We start from the raw sequence: 25,952 nt of genomic DNA, 5'->3' as shown, positions 1-25,952 counted from the left end.
GTCCCGTATAGTTGCCTTAATTATATCAGTTAGAAAATGATTGTACCAGATTTGACAGCATAATCTTTGTCCGCAGATAAATCTTTCAGACTCCAGGCCACCATCGACATTCTTGTCCTAATATTGTCCATCTCTTTTGTCGGGCCCCATCACCCTTGCATCTATTTTATTTATTTATTTTTTAAAACAAAAACATATTCTTAAACCAACAACAAACATTTTAGCAATTTAAACCATTTAGACCCACAATAGTTTCACATAGAATAATCTCTTATCGAGTGCTTAGATCGCAACTTAAAGTTTTTCATCTCTCTCCAAGATGTGCATGCAGAGATTGAATCACAAATCTCTTCTCCAACTTAACACACTCTCACACTCATTGGATGTCCAAAACAACAAAAATAATGAAACACTTATCTGAAGGGTGTCCTTAAAATGTGTCACGGACGCACTCGTTAACATTTCCCTTATCTAAATAATACTCCCTCCATCTCACAATATTAGTCAATTAAGGTTTGTGCACGATTATTAAGAAAATGATTAATTGTGTTGATTTCAATGGTAAAATTAGTAGCATTTACGAAAACACCATTATTAATTGTAGTTAGTGAAGTAGTTAAGTTGGATGAAATTCAATAAATAGGGGTATAATAGTGGAAAAAAATAATAAATGCTGCATTGGTATTGTAAAGTGACTATTATTTTGAGAAAAATAACAAAATGTTAAAGAGACAATAATTGTGAGACGAAGGGAGTATCATCAAAAGTTATAGAAAAATTTCATGCATCTCAAATTCTAACAACAACATAACGATTGTCCATAAATTATAATATAAATCAAGTACAACTTAAAGTAACTTAAGTTTTCAACATGGCACACTATTTTTTCTTTTGTCTCACAACAAATGTGCCTTATGCAATTATACATAATATATTACAATATTTGCTCCTTGTTTACTTTGACTGGAATAGCTCGCAAAGGTTGACCAATATCTTTATCTCCATTTTCAAGTTTCCAATCAAAGAAATTAATCAATGATCCTAACATAGTATGCAACATTCTAATAGCAAGTGGCATGCCAGGACATATTCTTCTCCCACTACCAAATGGTGTCAATTGAAAATCATGACCCTTGAAATTAATTTCAGACCCTAAAAACCTCTCAGGTGAAAACAAAGTTGGATTATCCCAAATTTTAGGGTTCCTTCCCATGGCCCATTTATTAATCAAGACTTGTGCACCTTGTGGAATAGTGTAACCTTGAATTGTTACATCTATCTTGGCTTTTCTTGGTAGCAAAAGTGGAGCTGATGGATGCAAACGTAACGTTTCTTTTACTACTGCTTGTAAATATGGAAGTCTAGTAATGTCTGATTCTTCAATGGTATTTCCTATACCAATTATTTCTTGAAGTTCTTCTTTAGCTTTTGACATTGCATGTGGGTTGTGGATTAACTCAGACATTGCTCTCTCTATTGTGTATGAAGTTGTATCAGTTCCCGCAACAAATAAATCCTATAACAAAGTCACAAAATGTAATATAAATTAATATATTTATTTAATAATAAAGAAAGTGAGTATCATATTATCATCTCAATCATATGTTTAAAATTAATATTGTGATTGTATTAAACTAATTCGAAGTTGTAAATTATTACAAATTTCATGTTTTGAGTTCATATAAAAGATATCATAATGAGTACCATGTTTATATATCTTATAATAAGTTATGGCTGACTTCAACTACTCTTTAGTCAAACGACAGTTTTCACTAACTTAGGCTATCATTTTCATAGATATGACACTTTTCAAAAAGCAAAACTAATTTATTCTTTATTCAATTCCTAAGCAAATTGATAAAATTAGTACATAAATTTAAAAATTAATTTTTGTTTTCTAAGTACATCTCAAATGATAAAAATGATACAAGAATATTTAAAATACCGAAGCACAAGTTTGAACATAAAATTCTCTATTTCTCAATATTAATGTGTATGAGTTTCACTGCTAAACTCTTTAGACCAAAAAATATTTGTACGCACCATAAATGTAAAAATATTTTACACAAACTTTTGGCGTGACTCTTTCCTTTCCAATTCTATGCTTTATATAAGCTATTTGATTTATAAATTAATTTTCTTTATTTAATTAAATAATATAATTTTAAAAATATCTATACTTTTATACAAAAAGATACTAAGTTTTTGTATAATATTTGCTGTTTGCTTAAAGCTGTTTTATCATATATTCTTCCTTACCAATCAAATAACTTATTTTTTAAATTAATAAAAAATACAACTTCTATTATTTTTATAGATAAAATTGGAAAGACCAGAGCACGTTATTGGTCATTTCGACACTGGTTATTCATATAAAATATATTCACAAATAATTATATGGTAAAATATTATTGGCTGCATGTATAAAAAAACTATGCCGAAAATAAATAACAATTTAAATTTATAAAAATAGTATAATTAATCAAAAGAATAAAAAAAAATATAAAGTTTTTTAAAGAGAAAAAGTAATATTAGTTATGATAAAATAATAGTAATTAAAATAAAGTTAAAAATAATAAAAAGGGATGGATAGAAAATTACAAGAAACAAATGTTTAATCTTTGTGTTGTCCATCTTTTGGCCATTCTCTTGAGAGATGTTGAGCAAATTGTCTAACATGTCATTATTTGTGACATAATCTTTCTCTTCTCTTAACTTCAATCTTTTGCCAATATATGAATCAATGATTTGCAACAACTTTTCAACATAAGTAGCTGAAATTCCTCTTATACCCTGTGCATCTATCATCTTAAAAACAGGGAAAAAATCAACCAAGTTTGGAGTTCCTATTGCCCTCACAAGGTTTTCAACTATACCTTTATATTCATCAGTTTCACCTGCAGAGTTAACAAAATCCATAGAGAAAAAAGTGTTTGACAAAAAATTCAATGATGTCTTAAAAGCAGCTCTTCCAACATCAACAGCTTCACCAATTAAGCTGCTTTTTTCTATATCACTTAAAAGCTCTTGAAGCTTCTTACACCTAAGTGCATGGCTAGCATCAAGAGTTTGGCTAGAAAATAATTGGTTTTTGCATATTTTTCTTAGGTCTCTCCAAAGATCACAAACTGGCATAAAGGGTAAGCTAAAATAGTCGTGATCGAGAACCGCGACGGCTTGAGGAATTGTTCTATTTGAGAATAAGATATCATGTGTTTGAAGCACTTCTTGTGCAACTTCAGCTGAAGAAATAACTATGGTTGATATTTGCCCTAGTTTCAAATGCATTATTGGACCATGTATTTTTGAGAATTTGGCTAATGAATATTGAGGTTTTTTTCCTAATTCAAAAACGTTTAGCATTATTGTAAAACGTGAAGGCCCTGGTGGAAGATTATAGTTTTGTTTTTTGGTTCTAGAATGGAGTGGAAAAAAGTTTATAGATATGTATGTTAATATGAGAAGGAGCATTGTTGTTGCAAAATACATTTCTGGACTCAACTTAGACAAGTAACTATGCATGTTTGCTATAGAATATGAAGGATGAAATTAAGATATTTTGATGATTGGCACTACTGAACCAATTGATTTATATAGATGGTGTGTCTAAGAGTAAAGTCGACGTTGAGATATTAATTAATATCTATATTTATTTTGTTTAGTGTGTCTAAGAGTAAAGTCGACGTTGAGATATTAATTAATATCTATACTTATTTTGTTTAGTTTTACTTTTATTCCCTCAGTTATTGCAAATAGCATGTAGGTTACCCGTGTTGCACAAGTTAGATGTTTACCGGAGAAAATTCTTAACACAATGTTATTTTTTCTTTGAAAATAATTTAGGGTGAGACTCACTCATTTAAGAGCAGAGAAGTGAAAAACTGCGGATTCGAACTTGGATTCAAAATTTCAAGGGTATTGCTATCTTGTGTCATAAGCACACAAGTTAAAAAATCCAAAATTAAGAGTTTTTTTTTTATAGAAACAACAAATTTTTGAGTCTAAAAAGTTGAATAAAGTTGAATGTACAACTTTTGAGACAATTATTTATATTTTAAATTTCATAGCATGTGTGTTTGGGGCACATGTTAGCATTTGCCTAATTCCAAATATTTTTTCCAACCTTTTTTATACGATCTAAGAAAATAATACGAACTATTTTGTCCGGGGAAAATAATATTATTATTTTTTTATAAAAATAGGAATTAGGATTGTAAGATTTTGCAAAATGAATTATACATAATACCAAATGTGTTAAATATATGTCTAATAATTTACAATAAATTAATTACTATTCAATTTAGGATTTTTTTTTTGCAATAAATTTATCCTAAACACCGGCCAATCTAGGTTAATATAACTTTGATGTCATGTTAACTTTTTATATTGATCATAACTATCTTATTATCGTTTTTTAAGAAAGGGTCAATATTAGTAATAGTTGCTATATAAATAGCTTTCTCTTCAATTTCTAATTGCTGAGTAAGGATCATTTTCATTCGTCAAAATGAATGGAATATGCAATTTAAAGAGAAATAGACACAAAAAATAGATAATGGATCCTACCATTAAGCGGATCCTACGATCATTAATTATTTTATGTTTTTTTCAAACTTTTTATGTCTTTATCTCTTCAAATGAAAAAGATTGAGAGAATCATAAATAGAGAGGATTCTAACTCCTAATTGTTACGTACGAAGAAAAATTGATTGGCAACGGAGAACTGATATGTGTCCCACGAGTTTCTATGCGACGAATAGTCACTAAACGATATTTGAAACTTTACCAATAATATATATGGTAATTAATAAAAAGTAAATGTATTTTTTTCTTTAATCTGATTTTAAACTTGAGACCCTAACTTTTTTAACCTCAAATTAATTAAGATATTTTCTTTAAAAAAAAAAAAAAAGAATTGAGATATTTCTCTGAACGAACGCATTTAATAGTTAAGACCTTATTTATTTCCATATATAGTAAGTGTTCAATTTGGTCCCCATGTTTTTTTTTGGAAGATATAATCCAAAGAGAAATGATATTTTGACAACCACTTTTTGACAACTTTTGGACAACTTTCTCTCTCATACTCACATGATGTTGTTATTCTCTCTCTTCCTTTTTCTCTCTCCATTGTTTTTGACCAATAGGAAGTGAGAAAAACAAGGTTGTCAACAAAGTTGTCATCAAATGGATGTCAAAATATCATTACTCTAATCCAAAATGGTTAATGCAAGATGAAATCGAACATTTGTCACACTTGGAAACTATAACCGATAATATAGACTCTTCTTCTTTATCGAAGTCAATGGTCATAAGTCATAACTCATACTTAATGCATATGTCGATAGTCAAGAGTAGAAAACATGTGCATAGAAATATCAATGGCTAGCTTGATGATGAACTGAATTTCTACGAATACAAGAAGTAATAATGCTTTTTGATTTGACAGAATTGATTTCTATTTTAAACCATATTCGCGGAAGAATTAACATGTCAAGTAAGACGTATTTTGTTGAACAAAGTTTATAATTAATATGATAAGATTTGCTTTGAAAGTACATGTCATAGTAATCTCTTCTATACTATATAATTTATTCGATACAGTGTATAAAGAAAATAGAGAGTTTTGGGTTGGTTTTTTCTTCTTCCAATTACACCTTTAAGTAAATTTATAAGAATGTCATTGGTATTATTCAAAAAGATAAGAATTTGTTATAGTTTTTGAAAGATATTATATTTGTAATGTTGTTAGTATCTTTTAAAAATATAAGTATAGTTTGTTGCAATATAAGAGTGCAAAATACCTATTATCCATACTTATAATTGTAATCAAAACCAAAAGAATTTTAATCAAAATTTCAAAAAAAATATTGTTCGTAATTTTTATGTGTTAGGGCAATAAGAAGATGGCACGGACGGGCACAGAGTACCCGTCTAAATACTAGTATAAAGAGAATACATGAGTTTGGGGCCGACTTTTTCACTTCTCTTAAATAAATTTTTCTATAAAAATATTATATTGGTGTCCAGGGCCGGCCCATAGCCCGTCGGGGCTGGGCTATGGCACCGGGCCTCCAATTTTTTGGGGCCCAAAATTTTTTTTTTAAAATATTTAAGACACTAAATAATGGTTATATATCTATTAAAAGCCAATAATTTCACTATGTTTAGCGTGCTTCAGTTGCTAGGATAGTTTTTGTTGAGTGAGAGGTAATGGGTTCAAATCCCACCAAAGTGTAATTTTTAATAATATTTTTTTTTTCCCACCAAAGTGTAATTTTTAATAATATTTTTTTTTAAAATGACTTATTTAATTTTTTTGGGCCCATAATTTAATTTTTTTTTGCATCCCTTATAAAACTAAAACCGGGCCTATGAATTTGTTAAGACGGCCCTGTTGGTGTCATTCAAAAAGATAAGAATTTATATTATATTATATTTGCAATAGTAGTAGTTGTTGTTTATCAACATATTGTCATGGGTTGTTGATCACTATTTGTCAATATTGTTATGACTATTACCACTACCACCACTATTGCCACCAATAGTAGCAGTAGCAGCAACAGCAGTAGTCGTGGCGGCGGCGGTGGTGGTAGCGGTGGTGATAGTAGTCGTCGTGACAGTGGTGGTGGCGGCAGTGGTGGTGGTAGTAAAGGTAGTCGTGGTGGTGGTGGTGGTGGTCGTGGCAGTAGTAGTAGTAATGGTAGTTGTGGTAGTGGTGGTAATAGTAATAGTAGTGGTGGCAGGAGTAGTAGTGGTACTGTGGTAGTCGTGGCAGTAGTGGTGGTGGTGGTAATGGTGATGGTGGTAGTAGTGGCATGCTAGCAGGAAAGCGAGGCGCAACTAATGTCGTCAGAATCAGCGACGCACATGCAGATGAGGGGAGACAGAGAGAGAGAGAGAGAGAGAGAGAGAGAGAGAGAGAGAGAGAGAGAGAGAGAGAGAGAAGAGTGTGAGTGAGGAGGGTGAGAGAGGATGGGGTGCTTAAGAGTGGGTGAATATGAATTACCTAAACTTTGAGGATATTTTGGTAATTTCTTATGTAAAAAAATATATGTATATTTTTTAAGTGGAGGGAGCCACGACATCCATGGACTAGTCCCAAATAGATCCATTACTGCTCCAAAGAGAAATGATATTTTGACAACCACTTTTTGCCAACTTTTACACAACTTTCTCTCTCATACTCACATGATGTTGTTATCCTCTCTCTTCCTTTTTCTCTCTCCATTGTTTTTGACCAATAAAAAGTGAGAAAAACAAGGTTGTCAACAAAGTTGTCATCAAATAGATGTCAAAATATCATTACTCCTGCTCCAAAAACTCTAACAACACTCGAACTCAAACCTTCGAAATTTAAGATCTATCTTTCTACTATTAGACTAGATCTTTAAAGTAACTATGATATACCGTGCTTTATTTTTTATTTTATGTACTGACCGGAGACAAGGACCCACAACATAATTTTCTGCAAGGCTAAATAAATGAAGGAAAATGTTAACGGGTGCCCCGGGGCATTTGTTAATGAATTATAAAAGGAAATATTGTTTTGAAAATTGTGCATTCTACTTTTTTAAAGTTAAAAAAACGTTCTTTTTAATGCAAAATTTGACTTTGTTTCCTACTTTTAGCACCTTAACTAAAGCCCCCGGAGCACCAGTTAATTTTATTCATGAATGTAAGACGGTAACAAAACACAAATGAATGTAAGACATTTCAAGGAACAAGTTGGCAAATAATAGTCAACAACTCCTTCAGTTGAGTCAAAAGAACTCCTTCAAACAACCTATTCAATTGAGTCAAAAGAACGATCCTTTTTAATGAACTCCTTCGTCTATGGTATGTTTTGAACCTTTATCCTTTCTTTTCGAAATTGTTTATTTATAATTTCTCTTTGCCAAAAAAAATAATTTCTCTTTTTTTTACGCAAATGTAAGTTGTTTCTACATGATATTTTTTTTTGTTTTCCGTGACTTCTTCGAGGAATACGACATTGTTTTGTTTGTCAAATTTTAAGGCATGTGTCAATTTAAATTATGCAAATAATTTAAATGTGCGGCATTTCATATCCTCTTAAGGTTTGCTCAAAAAAAATATCCTCTTAAGGCTTAACGACATCGAATTTGAATAAAATTTTGTTATATTCAAGCAATTCAAATGAATAAATGTTTTTCTTCTAGGTTTATTTATCATTAAGGTGGCATTGCTTTAGTCTCCCACCTTTTTTTTATTTTATATGTTCAATAAATTTTAGGGTGACAAATAAAAGCTGCTTGCTGCTGCATCTTTTTGTCTAAAAAAAGATCAAATGTTTTTCTCCTAAAATAAATTCACCACAACTATAAGGTATAATGTTCCACCCCAATCAATAAATTTTTACCAGAGAGGACATCTTCTCCGTTTGTATTTTTACTAGAAGGTGATCAATGTATACATCTTTATCTTTAGATTCTCTCAGACCCACATAGGGTATTAAACATGGATGGTTGAAAGGATCCATGTCCTTATCACCATATCAAGTTGTTTGAGACCATATACAAAAATCGAACATATATGGAAGAAGACAACTGCCCCACTTAATACAAACTCAAAATGTAGGGCCGATGAATTTTCAAAATTCTAAGCTAGATATTTATAATAATATCTCACAATGAGTTACAGTGGCTGCATGGTGATGGCTGGTCCAAGGGAAATATATATTGGATATAGGGTTCGAACTTCAAATTTCTCACTAATTCATTTTAATGAAAGAAGTTTTAACAAAAAAGACTATTTGATCAAAATAATAATATAAAAACATTGTATCTATCTTCGTGACATGAGTTCATGACTCTCAACGAATTTACTTTAATGAGAGAATTTTTAGCCGATATACTACTTGATAAAAAAAACATCCTATCTTCATGACTCTCAATTACAATTTCCAAAAATAAAATTGATAAAACATTATCTAAAGCAAATATTATTTCAATGAAGATTAAATGAATTAACTTAATTATGGCATGAGATAGTTTTAGACAAAATTACAATAATTAAAAAATGATTTATGTTCTGAAACATCTAAATATATACAATTATAAAATACATATAAAAAATAAAATTTATATGCAAATAAAGAAATTTAATTATTTAAAATACTATTATAGATTTAAATAATACTCATATTAATTTTCTTCAAGAAATAATAATGCAAATAAAGCAATTTATGTATTGAGTTAGTTGTGAGTGTAGTTGAACACATTTTTATTCTCCAAGAAATAAGAATGAATGTTGTTGTGGACGAACTCAAATAGCCTTCATGTCCTTGTAGTTTGAGTAAAAAATAAAAAAGCTAGGCATGGCAAAAAAAATCTATATATGTGGTTATCCGCTCGAACTCATTTCAATTTGATGGGTTTTTTTTTGCTTTGACTAAGTTTGGGTATGAGTTTGAGTTTTCTCCTATTTCAAAACACGAGTGTGAGATGGGTAACGGGGATATAGGTATGCACCTCATACCCATACCCAAACTGCCATTGAAACACGAGTTTGATTACTTTATTGCCATTGAGATTTGACATGTTATAAAAACTGCCATTGAAATTTAAAGGAACAATCAAATTTTTCAGTCAAAAAAATGTTAAAGTGAACATATTGCTGATAATGCATTAAAACATTGTCCTCTAAGTTGGAAAAACTTCGTTTTTTATTATTAAAAAATAATTCAATGTGGGGATAGAGATGAAGCGGAGATACCCAAACCATCGGAGACGATGGTGAGATTCAGGGCCGGACCTTGGGGTGTGCAAATCGCTCAATGGAGCCGGGCCTCCCCAAGGTATAGGCCTAAAAAAATGTATAGTCCAGTAGTACTACTAAGTACTACCCCACTACTCCCCAGGTTTCCACATTCTTTTTCTTTTGTCTTTTTTTAAGCCTATTAGAATCGGGTACTCTTGCTTTTGATGTTAGGTGGATGTTTTTTTGGGATGGTGATTTGAGGTTTCTCATGTATACGGTTGCGATTTTCACCTTTAGGTGTACAACATATATATGACACCTTATATTTATCTTTTTAAAAATTTAAATAAACATATATACGGGTCTCTTTTCACTTATAGAGCCGAACCTTCGAATTGGTATGAACGGCCCTTATGAGATTCATTTTCTTATCCCCACTAAATATGCGTAGGAAAATGGGTAAAACTCATCCCACCCTACCTCATTGTCATGCTTAGAGCATCTCCAATGGGGGTCCTTACTTAACAAGGACCACTCCCTGTTAAGGACCCTCTATTGGAGGAAGAAAAATTGAGTCCCCGTTAAGGAACGGACAACTATATAAGGACCCTCTCTTTCCTGGGTAACTAACTGGTCCCATATTTAAAAAAGTAATAAAATGTGTACTACTTGGTCCCACTTGCATAAAGAAGTAATAAAATGTGTACTCTTGGTCTCACTTGCATAAAGAAGTAATAAAATGTGTACTACTTGGTCCCACTTGTAAAAATAAGTAATAGATAAATTATTTTTGTTTAATAAGTAAAGATAGTGGGGCATATTTAAGTACTTTTCATTGGAGTCCTTATTAGTGTATTGTCATTGGAGTCATTGAGTCCTTAATAGGTACTTTTATTAAAAAATTATAAATAAATGATGTGTCACGTAGGGTCTATTTAAGGAGTCCTTGTTAGGAAACTACCACGGTGGATACTCTTAAACTAGTTTCTTTAGTCAACGGTCAAAATACGACTTCGATTCACTAGACTACTGTGAGTCTTTGACACTAGGTTAATTTAAACGAAAAGTACACAGCATGTGACATCAGTAATCATTTTTATTTTTTTTAGTAAATGTGACATCTGCAATCATATCTACATGTACATACCATTTTTCAAAACGATGTCTATTTCTTTATTCTTTATTTAATGCCCGTTGGTACGTAAGGTCCTAAAGTCTTTTTTAGAAAAAGGAAAAGTTTAGTCCTTAAGTCATCGAAAAAATAGTTAAATTAATCAGAAGAATGGAAGAAAAAAATATGAAGATATAGTATAAAATATAAAAATTTAAAGCGATGGAAAATAATGGTGGCTTCGGTGTGAAGATTCAACTAAGTCCTTGATTGGTGAAGAAGAAAAAATATACAGTTAGATTTGATGTAAAAAAAAAGTGTTTTTTTTAACAAAACAAAATAGAAAATAGTATAACGATAAAAGCAGTCAACCTAAAGCAAGGTGTACTAAAGTAAAATACAAAAGTTTTAACAACAATTACATTACCAACAGAAATAAAGCAAGAAGCAAGGTAGAGAGAAAAACACAAGCTGAAAGACATACACAATAAAGGGTTAAACCATCAAACATGATAATCAAAAGCAAAATTAGGATACTTTATCTTCAACCACCAAAACGAAAGGAACTTCATTTTGTCGAGTAATTATTGTAGTTGTTATTCTTTTTTATTAAATATTTTTCTATTTCGTTCTTTCCATATCATCCAAACACTTGAAAACCAAAAGGTACTTGATTGTCTACCAAAAAGGTACTCGATTGTCTACTTGTCTGACCAAACTGCACAAAATGAACTCGTAAACAATACAGCTCAATCGATGAAATACCAAGCCAATTTTGAATAAAATACCATAAACTTCCAAAATAATTGCAAGGCAATGATCCTCCATACCACACTCGCTAACAAAAAGACTAAAGTCTTGTGGAATTATACCTCTCTTCTGATTATGGCGAAAAAATGATAATTGTTCTTGTCTTGATGGAAATTAGAAAGATAAAAAAAAAATGTCATTTTATTCTTTTAAAAAGTTCTTTTATGTTATTTTACATTTATCAGCTGGTTGAACCATTAATTTTATCAAACATTTCAATTAGTTTATCAGCTACATCATCAGTTATCAGCTATCCGCTGTCTGTTATCAATTATCAGTTAGTTTATGAGTTATCAGCTATTTTTACCAAAGAGAGTCGTATACATATCCCTTAAGTAATGATCTTTAGAAGGATCGCAATTACACTTTAATATGCACAACTTCTTGATGCGGTAAATATTAGCTTCAAATCTTTAAACTTAACATGAAACATATTTCGCATGCAAGCGTCAAACACAAGAAACAAATGGTGAATAATCGTGATCGTGTAAAGCAAACATATACACACAACGAACATTATCATATATCAACGTACTAATTTATAACATTAAAACAATTAAACATTTATTGTTTCATAAAAATAAAACACTATTAAGTTATCACATATTATTTCACAAGAAGATATTTAACACACCACATGTTTCATAATAAAATGTACATTAAACCGTAACAATCATTCAATAAATGTCCACTCGTGTCACACAATGATGCATGAACGCACAAGGTACTCTACCACATGGTACACTTATATTTTCATTGACACTTGGACACTTTACAAGGCACGACGTTGATACAATACAGTCACGTACGGGAATGGATCCTCTCCTATGAGTGGAAGATCCCATGTGATCCTAGCCATTGAATAATAAATACACAGGAGCAATCAAATGTATAATATATTTAAGAGATAAATATGTTTTTGGTCCCTACACTTTGCCCTCATTTGATAAATAGTCCTTACATTTTAATAAATGTTTTTAAAATCCCTATATTTTTCCTCCGTTAGCACAAATAGTCCCTGCTGTCAAATAATTAACGAGAAGCTGACGTGGCAACTAGTGGACCCCATTTTTTAAGGGTTAAATATGTTTTTGGTCCTTATATTTTGCGTGACTTTGAAGAATAGTCCTTACATTTCAATAAATGTTTTTAAAATCCTTACATTTTTCCACTGTTAACAAAATTGGTCCCTGTCGTCTATTTTCACTGACCGGACAAACGGAACATGCCACATAGATGCCACGAAGGATATTTTAGTAATTTCCAATAAAGTGCGGGGGCATAATTCACCTTTACCCAAAACTTTACTCACAAAAATTTCAACTTTAACTCCGATCTAGTCCTCATAGTCGTTGTCACTTGAAGTTTGAATGGTTCCCTGACAGCGTGAGGGAGAAGAGGATGTCGCCGACATCGACATGAGAGAGAACAAATTTGAGCAAATTGATAGTGAAGAGGACGGTGGTGGTTGAGAATGGGTGTGTGAGGCAGATGGTAGTTGGGGAGAAATAGAGAAAACGTGGAGAGAGGAAGAAGACGAGAGAGAAGGTTCAGCTGAAAAATCAATTATGTCCCTGCACTTTATTGTAAATTACTAAAATGTCCTTGGTGGCATCTATGCGGCATGCTTCGTTTGTCCGGTCAACGAAAATGGACGACATGGACCAAGTTTGTTAACGGTGGAAAAATGTAGGGATTTTAAAAACATTTATTGAAATGTAAGGACTATTCTTCAAAGTCACGCAAAATATAAGGATCAAAAACATATTTAATCTTTAAAAAATGGGGTCCACTAATTGCCACGTCAGCTTCTCGTTAATTATTTGACAGCATGGACTATTTGTGCTAACGGAAGAAAAATGTAGGGATTTTAAAAACATTTATTGAAATGTAAGGACTATTTGTCAAAGGAGGGCAAAATGTAGGGACCAAAAACATATTTAACCCTATATTTAATGGTTTGGATCTTTAACTGAAGAAAACTGTACACCCTCCGGTCACAAATATAAGCAAAAATCCATATTTTAGATTCATTCAATAAATGATGTATGTTGCCTACAATAAAGACCACATACATCATTTATTGAATAAATCTAAAACATAGATTTTTGCTTATATTTGTAACCGGAGGGTGTAGATGATTTCATTGAAGGGAATCTTCTCCCACCTAGGTAGGTAACTTGCCAAATTAAACTAGGTGATTCCCCGAGTCACTTAAAATTTTCCACATAATTCCTAAAGTATTTAAGTGATCTAACAAGTAGATCTCCACCACCATGCTCATAATTGTGTTTATGTAGTCATTAGGCTCATCACACCTTACATATATGATGATACATATTATTGGATCATAAATTCATGAACCTCTTTCCCTTCGTTGACTCAAGTTACTCCTTAACAAGAGGACTATCTTTAGTAGGGAATCAATTTGTTCATTGCTTCATATAATTTACATATTCACGTCATATATATAGATTCATATACCAGTTTGATACATATTCTGGGACATTTGATAAAATATGGTGTCTGAGAATTAAATCGAAATTAAGAAAATAAAACACGTCTTAATTTCACTTTTAGTCCCTCAAGTATAATATTAATTGTTTGATTTTACTCGTCCACTTTTCTTGAGAGATTTTGATCCCTTATGTTTTCAAATTTTCACATTAAGGACAGCCTCATTGATTTTCCCTCCATTTTTTCTCACTTTTAGGACTTGTTTCTTAAAGATTAAAAAAATAATTGTTGCTTTGTATTTTTAAAAAATACCTTTTATGATAACTTACTCAAAAATAGTAGAAGATATTTCAAATTCATTTATAAGTTAAAAGAGTAACTTTAACATTCATTGTTAAAGATTTAACATAATTAAAATCATTTCTCCAAGAAAAAAAAAAGCAATAATCAAAATCACATATTTTTTATAAAAAAAAACTCTCAAAACAATTTTTTTATGAGAAACTATTCAAAATAGTTTATCATTTTAAGCTTTTTTTTATTTTATTATCTAAAAAAAGTCTATCAAAAAGATTAAATATTTAAAATGACTTTTTATGAGAAACTATTTACACCAATTTCTCATTTGATGCTTTCTTTGGAAAAAAAAAATGTTAAAAAAATAATAGAAAACAAATAAAACACTATAAAAAAATCAATTTTATAAAAGTCTATTCGGACCCGTTTGTTACGGATTAAAATAAAAGTGGTTTTGACATAAAATAATTTAGAGATTATATTTTAGAGATTTTGTGAAAAATCAGAATCTATTTTGCGTTTGTTTACCGTAATAAAAATCGTTTTTTTAAACAAATAATCTAGTTTGTTTGGATACAACTATATAAAAGGGATTTTTTTGTTACAAAATTAGTTCAATCTTTTAAATCATATTTTCTCTCTCCTCTAAAAAAAAATCTATTTTTTGAGAAGCTACTCTTAACAGCTTCTCATTTGAAACTGTTTTTAGATTATTTTTAGATTCTGATTTTTTAAAAAATCTGTAACAAACGGATGCAAAACTCTTAAAAGTGATTATTTTTTAAAAAAAAGTGATTTTGTTTCTTAAAAAAGCTATAACAAACGGACACTCAATTTGCACAGTAGGATGCTTGCGAGACAAAAAATAAAATAATTAGAGGACCTTACTTACTTTATTGCAAACGGGAAAAACGTGGAAACACTTTCTTTTAGGGGAAAAACGTGAAAGACTAAAATTGCAAAATAAAGTGAAGAAGTACTTTTATAAACATTTTGTCTAATATTACTTCCTCATATAACATTTTCCCCAAACACGTAATATCTCATTTGGGTATTTATAAGACGTGTGCTATTGCATAATCATGATGGTTGATTTTTTTTTTTAAAGGCTAAAATGAATTATATTACCACATCAAAATGTCAATCCTAGCATAAGGTATACCAAATAAGAACAAGAGAGTCAGAAACAATATCTACAAAAGAGGGAAACCGGAACAGACAACAAAAAAACGGAAAAAGTAATAATAACTAGCCAATGCCCAACATAGAGAAAGGACTTAGCCACCATCCATGATGGTTGATTGTCTCAACAACATTATTTGGAACACCGATTCTGGGATTTAAATCACGACTCGACAATCATGAAGAATTAATGATATTAAGAAATTCTTGAGCTTGAATATCATACTATTAATATTTTCACCCAATGTACTTGCCCGGTTAACACTTGAGTATGTTTTTGCGCGGGAACAATATTTACCCAATTTTTTGGCTCCAAAAAATGTTTAAGAGAAGTAACAACTTTAATATATAAATTGGCGGAGATTGAGGGTGTTCATAATGTTAGGCAAGCTGTCTTCTCTCACTTCTCTAGTCATTTTCAGGCGCAGTATGTTGATCATCCTAGCGTGGCGAATCTTAGTTTTAGGAGGTTGTCTGTTTCGGAAGGAGGAGGGCTCATTTTACCGTTCTCGATGGATGAGGTAAAGGAAGCGGTTTGGGATTGTGACAGTTTCAAAAGCCTAGGACCAGATGGGGTGAATTTCGGATTCATAAAGGAATTTTGGTTGATTCTTAAAGATGATATTATGCGGTTTGTTTCTGAGTTTCACCGTAATGGTAAGCTGACCAAAGGTATTAACTCAACTTTCATTGCGCTAATTCCTAAAGTAGATAACCCGCGGCGTCTTAATGATTTCCGCCCCATTTCCTTGGGGGGGAGTTTGTATAAAATATTTGCCAAGTTATTGGCGAATCGTCTGAAGGTGGTGGTGGGTAGTGTTGTTTTAGAGTCTCAGACATCTTTTGTGAAAAGTAGACAGATCTTGGATGGTATTTTGATTGCTAATGAGGTTATGGATGAGGCGAGAAGAGATAAGAAGGATCTTATGTTGTTTAAAGTCGATTTTGAAAAAGCGTATGATTCGGTCGATTGGGGTTATTTAGATGGTGTTATGGAGAGGATGGCGTTCCCGGTGCTTTGGAGAAAATGGATTAGAGAGTGTGTTAGTACCGCTGCTGCTTCTGTTTTGGTGAACGATAGTCCCACCGAAGAGTTTAAGATGTTTAGGGGCCTCCGTCATGGGGATCCCCTCTCGCCTTTCTTGTTCTTGTTGGCGGCTGAAGGTCTCAACATTTTGATGAAAGCTATGGTTGATTCTCAGTTGTTTCAAGGCTATAGGGTGGGGGCGACAAACTCGATGGTGCTGTCTCACCTTCAATTTGCGGATGATACTTTGTTACTCGGTACTAAAATAAAGTTGGGGGAATGTTCGTACTCTCCGTGCTACTTTGCTTATTTTTGAAGCTATGTCTGGGCTGAGAGTGAATTTTAATAAAAGCTTGTTGGTTAGGATTAATATCTCCGATTCTTGGCTTCTTGAGGCAGCGGCGGTGTTGAGTTGTAAAGTTGGTAAGCTTCCTTTCGTTTACTTGGGCCTACCTATTAGGGGTTATCCGCGTCGTTTGTGTTTTTGGGAACCTATTGTGAATAGAATTAAAAATAGACTTTCTAGTTGGAATTGCCGTTTTCTTTCTTGTGGCGGTCGCTTGGTACTTTTAAAATCTGTCCTGACTTCTCTGCCTGTCTATGCTCTTTCTTTTTTCAAAGCTCCATCAGGTATCATTTCTACCCTTGATTCTTTGTTTAATAATTTTTTTTGGGGCGGGGGGGAGAGAGGATCATAGGAAAATTACTTGGATAATCTGGCAGTCTGTTTGTACCAAAAAGGAGTCTGGAGGATTGGGTGTGAGAAAGTTGAGGGAGTTTAATTGTGCTTTGTTGGGTAAGTGGTGTTGGAGGATGCTGGTTGACAGAGGGGGTTTGTGGTATAGGGTTTTAGCCGCCAGATATGGCGAATTAGGTGGCAGGTTGGAGGTAGGGGCCAGAGTGTTTCTTGTTGGTGGAGGGAGGTGAGTCGTCTTTCTGGTAGGGCTGGTGTTGGGGATAGTGGTTGGTTTGAGAGTCAGGTGGTGAGGAGGGTTGGCGATGGGGTTGATACGTTGTTTTGGTTGGATAGGTGGTTAGGAGATGTTCCTTTTTGTGTTCGTTTCAGGAGGTTGTTTGAGTTAACAGAGAACAAATTTGTGTCTGTGGCTAATTTGTTATCTGTTGACTCGGAGCAGTGGGGGGAGGTGTTGAGGTGGAGGCGTAGATTGTGGCAGTGGGAGGAGGAGTTGTTAGGAGAGTGTAGGACTTTATTGCTTGATGTTTTCTTGTCTCCTAATGTTCCAGATAGGTGGGTGTGGATTCATGATCCGACAGTTGGTTACACAGTTCGTGGCGCTTATGATTTGCTAACATCTCAGAACCAGATTAGTGAGGCTTCAGTTTCAGATTTGGTGTGGCATAAGCAGGTTCCCTTGAAGGTTTCGGTATTTGCTTGGAGACTTCTGCGGGATAGGTTACCAACGAAGACTAATCTGATTTATCGTCGGGCGATGGCGGCTGACATGTCCTTGTGTGTGGCTGGTTATGGACAACAGGAAACGGCTCAACATCTATTCTTATTATGTGACACTTTTGGTTCCCTTTGGCATTTGGTTCGTGATTGGATTGGGTGCTGTGGGGTTGATGCTGATAATATTTCCGACCATTTTTTACAGTATACTTATTTGAGAGGTGCTGCTAAGTCTAGGCGTTCTTTTATGCAACTTGTTTGGCTGCTTTGTGCCTGGGTTGTGTGGAATGAACGCGATAATCGTCTGTTTAATAATGTTGTAACCCCCACACCCCGATTATTAGATAAGGTGAAAATGTTGGCTCTAGGGTGGTTGAAAGCTAAAAAAGCTACCTTTGTTTACGGCACCCAACAGTGGTGGTCATGCCCTCTTGTTTGTTTGGGTATTGGCTAATGGTGCCTCTTGTGATTGGTTTGTTTTGTTGTAAACTCTTGGTTCCTTGTGCAGTCGCTTAGGCACTCCTTGTGCTTTTGGGATTGCTGTGATATATAATTTCATTTCGGCTTGTTCAAAAAAAAAAGATGTGAGATCATTTTATTAAAAAAAACATTTAAGAAGGAAATGTGCAACAACTTTTTTAGCTTCAAAAAATTGTTTAAAAGACTTAAGAACTTTTATATATAAGATAACCTTAACAAGTAAATATTCATAATCATTTACCATTAACATTTTTGCTGAGATCACCTGAAGATATTCTCAAGAGTTTGATTCGGCCAGATGAAGATGTTTAGGTAGTATTATTATGCTGTGTCATTATTTTGTTGGATTTTAGTTTAATTCTTGTTAGTTTGATGAAATGTTGGCATTGAAGTGTCTTATACTTAGTGTAAAAGTTTGCAAGTCTCTTTGGAAACTCAAAAGAATGAAGGGAACACATGTTGTATTCTACCGAATCAACTATATAGGTTCTCACATGGAATTTCTTCGTATAATATGAGTGTGACGAACGAGAATGCATTTTTAAGATTTTTTTTTAGCTTGATCATCCTCTGTGAATAGAAATTTGTCTGTTGGCAGGGTAGTAGAATTATATTCAAAAGAATATAGTGAAATGCATTTTTTTTGTCATGACTCATCTTATATGAAACAATTCGATGTGAGAACCTATATAGTTGATTCGGTAGAATACATGTGATGTGTTCTCTTCATTCTTTTGAGTTTTCAAAGAGACTAGCAAATTTTTACACTAAGTATAAGACACTTCAATGCCAACAATTTCGGAAAACTTTCGAGAATTTAATTTAAATCCAATATCATCATGATACCACATATTTAGGGAGAATGTAATGTAATGTAACGCTTCGTTTATTGCCCAATTTGAACGAAAATGAAATTAAAACTAAATAAATTTGATGTATTCTATCATTTTGGAATTGATTTTGCGTACTTGTGTAATTTTAGTTATGATTTATCTTATAGGCTTAAAAAAATAGGTGGTTTGTTAGCTTACTTAAAACCAACACAAGTTAACTCACGTTAACCACCAACAAGATTAACTCATGTTGAATCAACGTGAGTTAAGTAACATTGAATTTACCGTTATGTTGAGGTTATTTTAGACGGTTTAAGTTGGAAATAAGAAAATGTATGTGTTAGAAAATGTTATGACACTTTTCATAAAAGAAAATTATTTAGGGAATAAAAATGATTTATTTTATTTTTATGGAATTCTCATTAAAATGAATATTGGTTTCCTACTCCTATCATTAAAAAAAACTACTCGAAAGTTCATATGATAATCAAAGCGTTTACCTGTCTTCTACATCATTTCCTTTTTGACTATAACCCAGTTTTATAGTCAAAATCACTAGTATAACCCAGTATAAGATTGTTTTAATATTAGTTTTCTCCAACAATATATTTGACTATGTTTTTCAGCAAAAGTAAGTACAAAAGTTAAGATTGTTTTAATATTAGTTTTCTCCAACAATATATTTGACTATGTTTTTCTGCAAAAGTAAGTACAAAAGTTATTGAGAAAACTCTAACTTCCAATTTTGAATATAAAATTAATTAAAAATATTTCCAAATACTTAATAAAGAACGAAATATACTTTTGTCAAAAAAGAGAACAAAATTGTACATTTTAATTTATTTTCTGAGTTTTATTTAATTAAATACAAAGTGAGTTGTTTAGTTTTAAGAGTTTAACTAGTATACTCTGAATATGTAATCATTTAAAAAATGTTTTTATTAGTATATGGTCACGTCAATTAATGAAAATAAAAATTTATATGTATTTATATTTATTAATTGACGTGATAACACATTATTGAATACATCTATAAAATAAATTTTTATTTATTCTAGTTACTCCTTAAATTTTTTTTGCTACACCCCAAAGTGACAAAAATATCTGTAATCTCTTTCCAAATTTTCAACCATTCTTCTTTTGTCTTCCTCACCCTTTAACTATTGTGAATTCAAACACAAAAAATGGAGGATGAACGATTGCATCAACATGTTTGTTCATGGAGGATGAACGATTGCATCAACATGTTTGTTTTTTCGTTTAAACTAAAAAACAAAGGACAATGGGTTTGTTAATTTCTTTCTAGATGGACCCATGACAACATCGTAAGAAGGGTTTATCCTTCATGTCTTTGTGTGGTTGATTTCCCATCTTAATAAGGTGTTTATTTGATCCATGTTGAAATATTAGTTTTGATTCAGTGCATACTTAACCAATGATTGTTTTATGCTATTAAGCAGATTCATTCTTTATGTTTTTAACGACTTTAAATTTGTGTAGTAATGATGTACTATATCATCTTGAATTAATGAATATAGTTTTTTGTTTGAAAAAAAATGAGAAAACTTTTGAGTGAAAAAAATTAACATATTTTTTATATTTAGCTACAAATTTAGATATATATTCGTAAAAAATAAATTAGAGATATAACTTTTTTCGTCTCTAATATTTTGTCATTAATTCAATTTTTAAATAGTTATAAGATGTCAAATTTATTATTTATTTAATAATGCATACATTCATAACTTCAAATTTTTAATTTTAAAAACTTTTGGAGCCATGGTAAGAATGTAACACCTTTAAAGTATAACTATTAAAAGATTTGAGCGTTCCTTAAAAAAAAAAAAATTTGAGCGTTTCAGGGGTCCGTTTATTTGTAGTTGATATATATAATTTACATTATAAGATGGAGAAAATTGATTATTTTATAAATATCAATATTAGCATAGTATTTTCATAAAACATTTTTTACTTTTTATATGCATAAATCCGCTAAACTATAATTTGCACCATGTTCATCATAAATCTTATGTGTTTATATCTGCAGGTATAAATTAAAACTGAAAATGAAATTGCTACTCTTATACAACAACACTACCAAGTCAAAAAGGTCTGCTCTAAAAGGAATTCATGATATAAGTTCCATCACGAGGCTTCCCACTTTAGAGAATTTGAGTTATGGACGAATTGTTTGTAAAGAATTTAAATTTAAATTTGAATTATGACAAAAATAATTTATGTCTTGTTTTATTTTATCTTTCAGATGAACTCTAGATTATCATGACTTCTTCATTTGAGAATTGGAAGATTAACACTAAAAATTATCCATTTTAGAGGGAAAAAGAAATGAAGACATCATAAATAATTCCGCAAATTTCAAGTCTTTGTGCGAGTGGTTGTAGTCAATCGGAAAGTGGGGATTACTTTTCCCACCCTATGCCTTTCCTCGCGCGTCCTATTTTTTTCCAATTTTACCCTCGGTACATTCCGGATTATATAATCCGGAATGCACCAGTGCACAGAACTGAAACAGATTTGCATGTCATTGTGGTTTTTATCATTTTTTTTTCCAATAAATCATTATATATGTTTGTATAAAAGACAATTAACTTAAATATTATATCAAAAAATGATTATATATATATATATATATATATATATATCATTATAAAAAAGTTGAATTTATATCATTACACATTTCACCTAATGATATACATTTCAACTAAACTAATGATATATATCTAATCTATGGCGCCGAAAGATCAATGAGACTATCATCCACTTCAACCTTCACACCAGGAGCAGGACCAGCACCAACCCTCTCATCGGGATCAAGATTTTCAACAATGTACAATTCTTCATCATCTTCTATGACCGCTACACCCGCTGCCCGACTTAGCTCATTATAATCTGCCATCCGGCTGACATATCTATCAGGCCAGGTGACTGCATCCTCTCGATGGTATTGTCTCCATAGAGCGGAAGTGGGAGGAATCGGACAACCATCCTTCAATTTCAAGGTCATAAAATGGTTGTCATTCACATATGCCAGACATATCAACGGATCGATAGTTGGAGGCGGCGGTGGACCACATAGAGGGAAAAAGGTTTCTGATTTCCCAATGGACAACACAACAACCATTTGGCTGAATTTCTATGCGATGAGGAACCCCATATCCGGCATTGTCATCCATTTATCCGGTGGTGCATTGCCAATACCGGAGTAGGATAGAGCGTCTAAGACCTCGTTAAACTGCTTATCATCATTAATCATCTTCCGATAGCGGTCATTTTCTACACCGATAAGCTCTTTGTAAAGGTTGTATCAGACTAATACGTGATCATCAACAGTCAAGTTCCGTAGGACCGCAACTGCTCGGAACCCACAATGGCCATCACCAGGTACATCCGTAACCTTTTCAATAAAGTCATGCATCCAAATTGGGATTTGGTCTTTGTGTGGTATGTGGACTTCAACGGGTGTTGGCTTCTTTGGATTTTCTGGAATTGGCTTAGGAGGAGTAGGAGACATGTTGCTTTTCCGTGCACTCTTTCTACTCGTCCCTGTTGACCGTGTCTGTGAACCCTGTGTTTCTTGCTCCTGGGAGTCAACAATCTCCCATAGGGAAGGGGACCGCCTTGTCGATCGAATGCTTTGCTTATCTTTCTTTGGAGCTCCTTTGGTGGTGACCTTATTTGGCGGTGGATGCATAGAGGTGGTTTTCGGTAAAACAAATTGTCGGAATTGTTCTTTCAAATGCACCTTCATGTTGTAATCGGCGTCCTTGAACCGGACCTACAATGTGTAAAAAACTGTCATTATTGTTGTTGATGGAAAACAGTCAGAAACATGCATTCTGTTACCACTACTGATACAGTCTAGATTTTATTTTCCGAACCACATAAGGTAATCCGGATTATTAAATTCGGAACTTCCCGATACACCCTATGCATGAGCCTTAAATGCACTTGCATGGGGCGTAAATGCTACCTCTCCGGATTATATTTTCCGGAACCCATCAATTATGTCCGGAGTATATAATCCGGATTGCACCAGTACAGAATACAGAAACAGAAATCCTGGGCAGAACATAAACAGAGACAATTTTGAAAAAAAATACATGGAGAATATCCCATTCTGGCAATAGAGAGATGTCTTCTTTTTGAAGCTTCGGGTCAACCTCGTACTCGAACCTCAACCTCTTCCAGTGGGTGTGAATTTCTTTCAAAAGGATGGCAGTGCCGTTCTTGATCTTCAAAGCTATCATAGACGTACACGGTAATCCGTAAGTGATCAAACTCAAACAACCACATCTTGATTTATCCGTACCAATTTCAAGTGCTTTATTGTACTCCACTACGAGATGATGCAAAGCTTCCCTTGAAATGTTCCGGATCAACCCAGACCACAACACCTTGTCTTTGAACCGATGTTCAAGCATGATAATGCTCGCCTGAAACGAAGCATGTATTGTGGTATGTTGCAACTCTAGCATGTCATGAACGGATTTCCAGTTTGTGCTCAAATCACCCATACTACTACTCAGATACTTTTTCAACCGAGCGTGTGCAGATTCAGCTCTGTTTTTTGTAGTATTCCCCATATGAAGGTTTTTGTCAACCCAAAACCTCACAAACTTCTCCTTAACCGGATCCAAAATTGTTTTTTCAACATATTCCAAAAACTTGGGAAATTTTGCGCATACAACTTTGAACCGGGTCCAATTATCAATATATGCTTCCTCCGTTTCGGAGTCCACAATATCCATCTATGCAGCCATCACAGTCTTCACCACCGAAGCCGGCTTGATCGCTTCCCCATTCTTGCCTTTGACATCCTTCACTTTGCAATCCAATTTACACTTTGCTCTCACATTTTGTCCAATGCGATATGAGCACAACAGAGTAGTAGCTTTAGGGAAAACCTTTTCCACAGCATTGATCAAAGCATTGTTCCGATCAGTGACAACTACTTTGGGATGTAGATCTTTGGAGTGCAACATCTCACGGCACCTCTAAAGAGCCTAATAAACATTGTCTTGCCTCTCAGACATCATATAGGCAAAAACAGTAGAGTATGTTTTCATGGTAGAGGTATTACCGACAAACTCAAGCAATGGAAGACGATATTTGTTTGTCTTGTATGTTGAATCCAACACAAGCACCGTGGAGAACGTGTTAAACAACTTGATAGAATCTGGATGTGCCCAAAAAGCATCACTAACTTCATCAGAATCATGATACTTCCTACAATGATAAACGTAACCATTATCAACCAAAGACTTCAAGAGATGTTGCATGTCATTCCTCGTACCCCTAATGGACCGCCTATACCTGTAAGTAGCATTATAAACGTGTTTGATGGTAGTTGAAGTGGTACGGTTCCTCTTCTTTAAGTTGGTAAGCATTTGCCTCGGAGGAACGTTTGATTCCACAATCTCTTCAAGGTGAACACGTTCATTTGGGTTTAGACGACCGGCGGTTTTATGACCTCTCAACACATCTGTCATGCCATGGTTGTGTTTACCATCACCAACTTTGAGGCTCCAATCACCACCAGTCAACAAATAACCTCTCAGCCTAAACGAACATTCACATTTAACCGAACAAGCTATCTTACGCCGACTTTTTCTCTTGTACTCGGTGTATGAACCTCCCCTTTCACATATCAAAGTAACAAATGTGTTTCTTCCGTTGCCACCGTCATCGGATTTACCAATAACAGTGGAAAAACCAAGCTTCCTAGCTTTCTCCCGAACCCACTCCAACAAATCATTGCGTGTTGCAAACCTGTGTTTGGTGGTAAAATTTTCTCGCTGGTCAATACAAACAGCAACAACTGGAGGAATAGGAGGAGCATCCTCTACTTTCGGGGGTGGTGGTAGGGGATTCTCGGATTTGGCATTTCCGGAATCATGCGCATCTTGAAGTAAAAGAAGCGGCAACACAACAGGAGGTTCATTCTGTGATAGATCATCATTTGGGGGATCAACAGGAACAACCATGACTGAAAACAGTGTGAAGCAGAGTCAGAAAATGAACACAGTTTCTGCACTGGTACAGTCCGGAACACGTAATCCGGATCACATGAATGCATTCCGGATTACATATTCCGGAAAATTACTGCAAAGATCATACAACGTGATCAAATGTTAATCGACTAGGGAAAGGTTTATATACACATTACCTTTGCATTTAGTCGAAAATGATGATGTTAACCCCCCTTGATGGCCAGATTGCTGCTCCAAACCATCATTTCGCCCAAATGGAGTGTTTTTTAGAGGTGTGGGGAGTGTTTTTGATAAAGGTGGTCTGCTTCATCTAGGTTCTGGAGAACTATATATAACCTAGCTGTCCGGATTACGTTTTCCAAAAAGAAACGACTACTTTTCCCGCCTGGTTTAAATACAGGGCGTGCGGATTCCCTTCTCCGGAATACAACCATTGTGTCTGGATTATGTTTTCTGGATTGTATTTCACCCTGACCAAAGCCATGTTTCGCAAGTCCCATGGGGCAGGGTGATTTCCAAATCCTTTCGGATTATATGATCCGAATATTGTCCGAATAAAGGGTATTTTGGTCAAAAAAATAGGGCGCGCGAGAAGGCCATAGGGTGGGAAAAG

The 25,952-nt window shown here is 33.4% G+C and overlaps 1 protein-coding gene and 1 pseudogene across 1 annotated transcript; both read right to left on the bottom strand.

The window, feature by feature from the left end:
• Nucleotides 1-794: 794 nt before the first annotated feature.
• LOC146949428 (geraniol 8-hydroxylase-like) lies at nucleotides 795-3,570 on the bottom strand. The gene is made up of 2 exons (XM_085745445.1): nucleotides 2,602-3,570; nucleotides 795-1,516 (listed from the first exon to the last, which is right to left on the bottom strand). Exons 1-2 carry the CDS (start codon nucleotides 3,520-3,522, stop codon nucleotides 935-937), a joined length of 1,503 nt encoding a protein of 500 aa, XP_085601571.1. The 5' UTR covers nucleotides 3,523-3,570; the 3' UTR covers nucleotides 795-934.
• An 18,472-nt stretch (nucleotides 3,571-22,042) lies between these two features.
• LOC146949427 (uncharacterized) lies at nucleotides 22,043-25,665 on the bottom strand (annotated as a pseudogene).
• Nucleotides 25,666-25,952: the final 287 nt, after the last annotated feature.

The sequence above is a fragment of the Medicago sativa genome, chromosome 2, assembly GCF_051527215.1.
Source record: "Medicago sativa cultivar Bolivia chromosome 2, Bolivia_mono, whole genome shotgun sequence".
NCBI lineage: Eukaryota > Viridiplantae > Streptophyta > Magnoliopsida > Fabales > Fabaceae > Medicago > Medicago sativa.
Note: the sequence above shows the minus strand (reverse complement) of the source record. Positions and strands in the feature narration are given on the sequence as shown.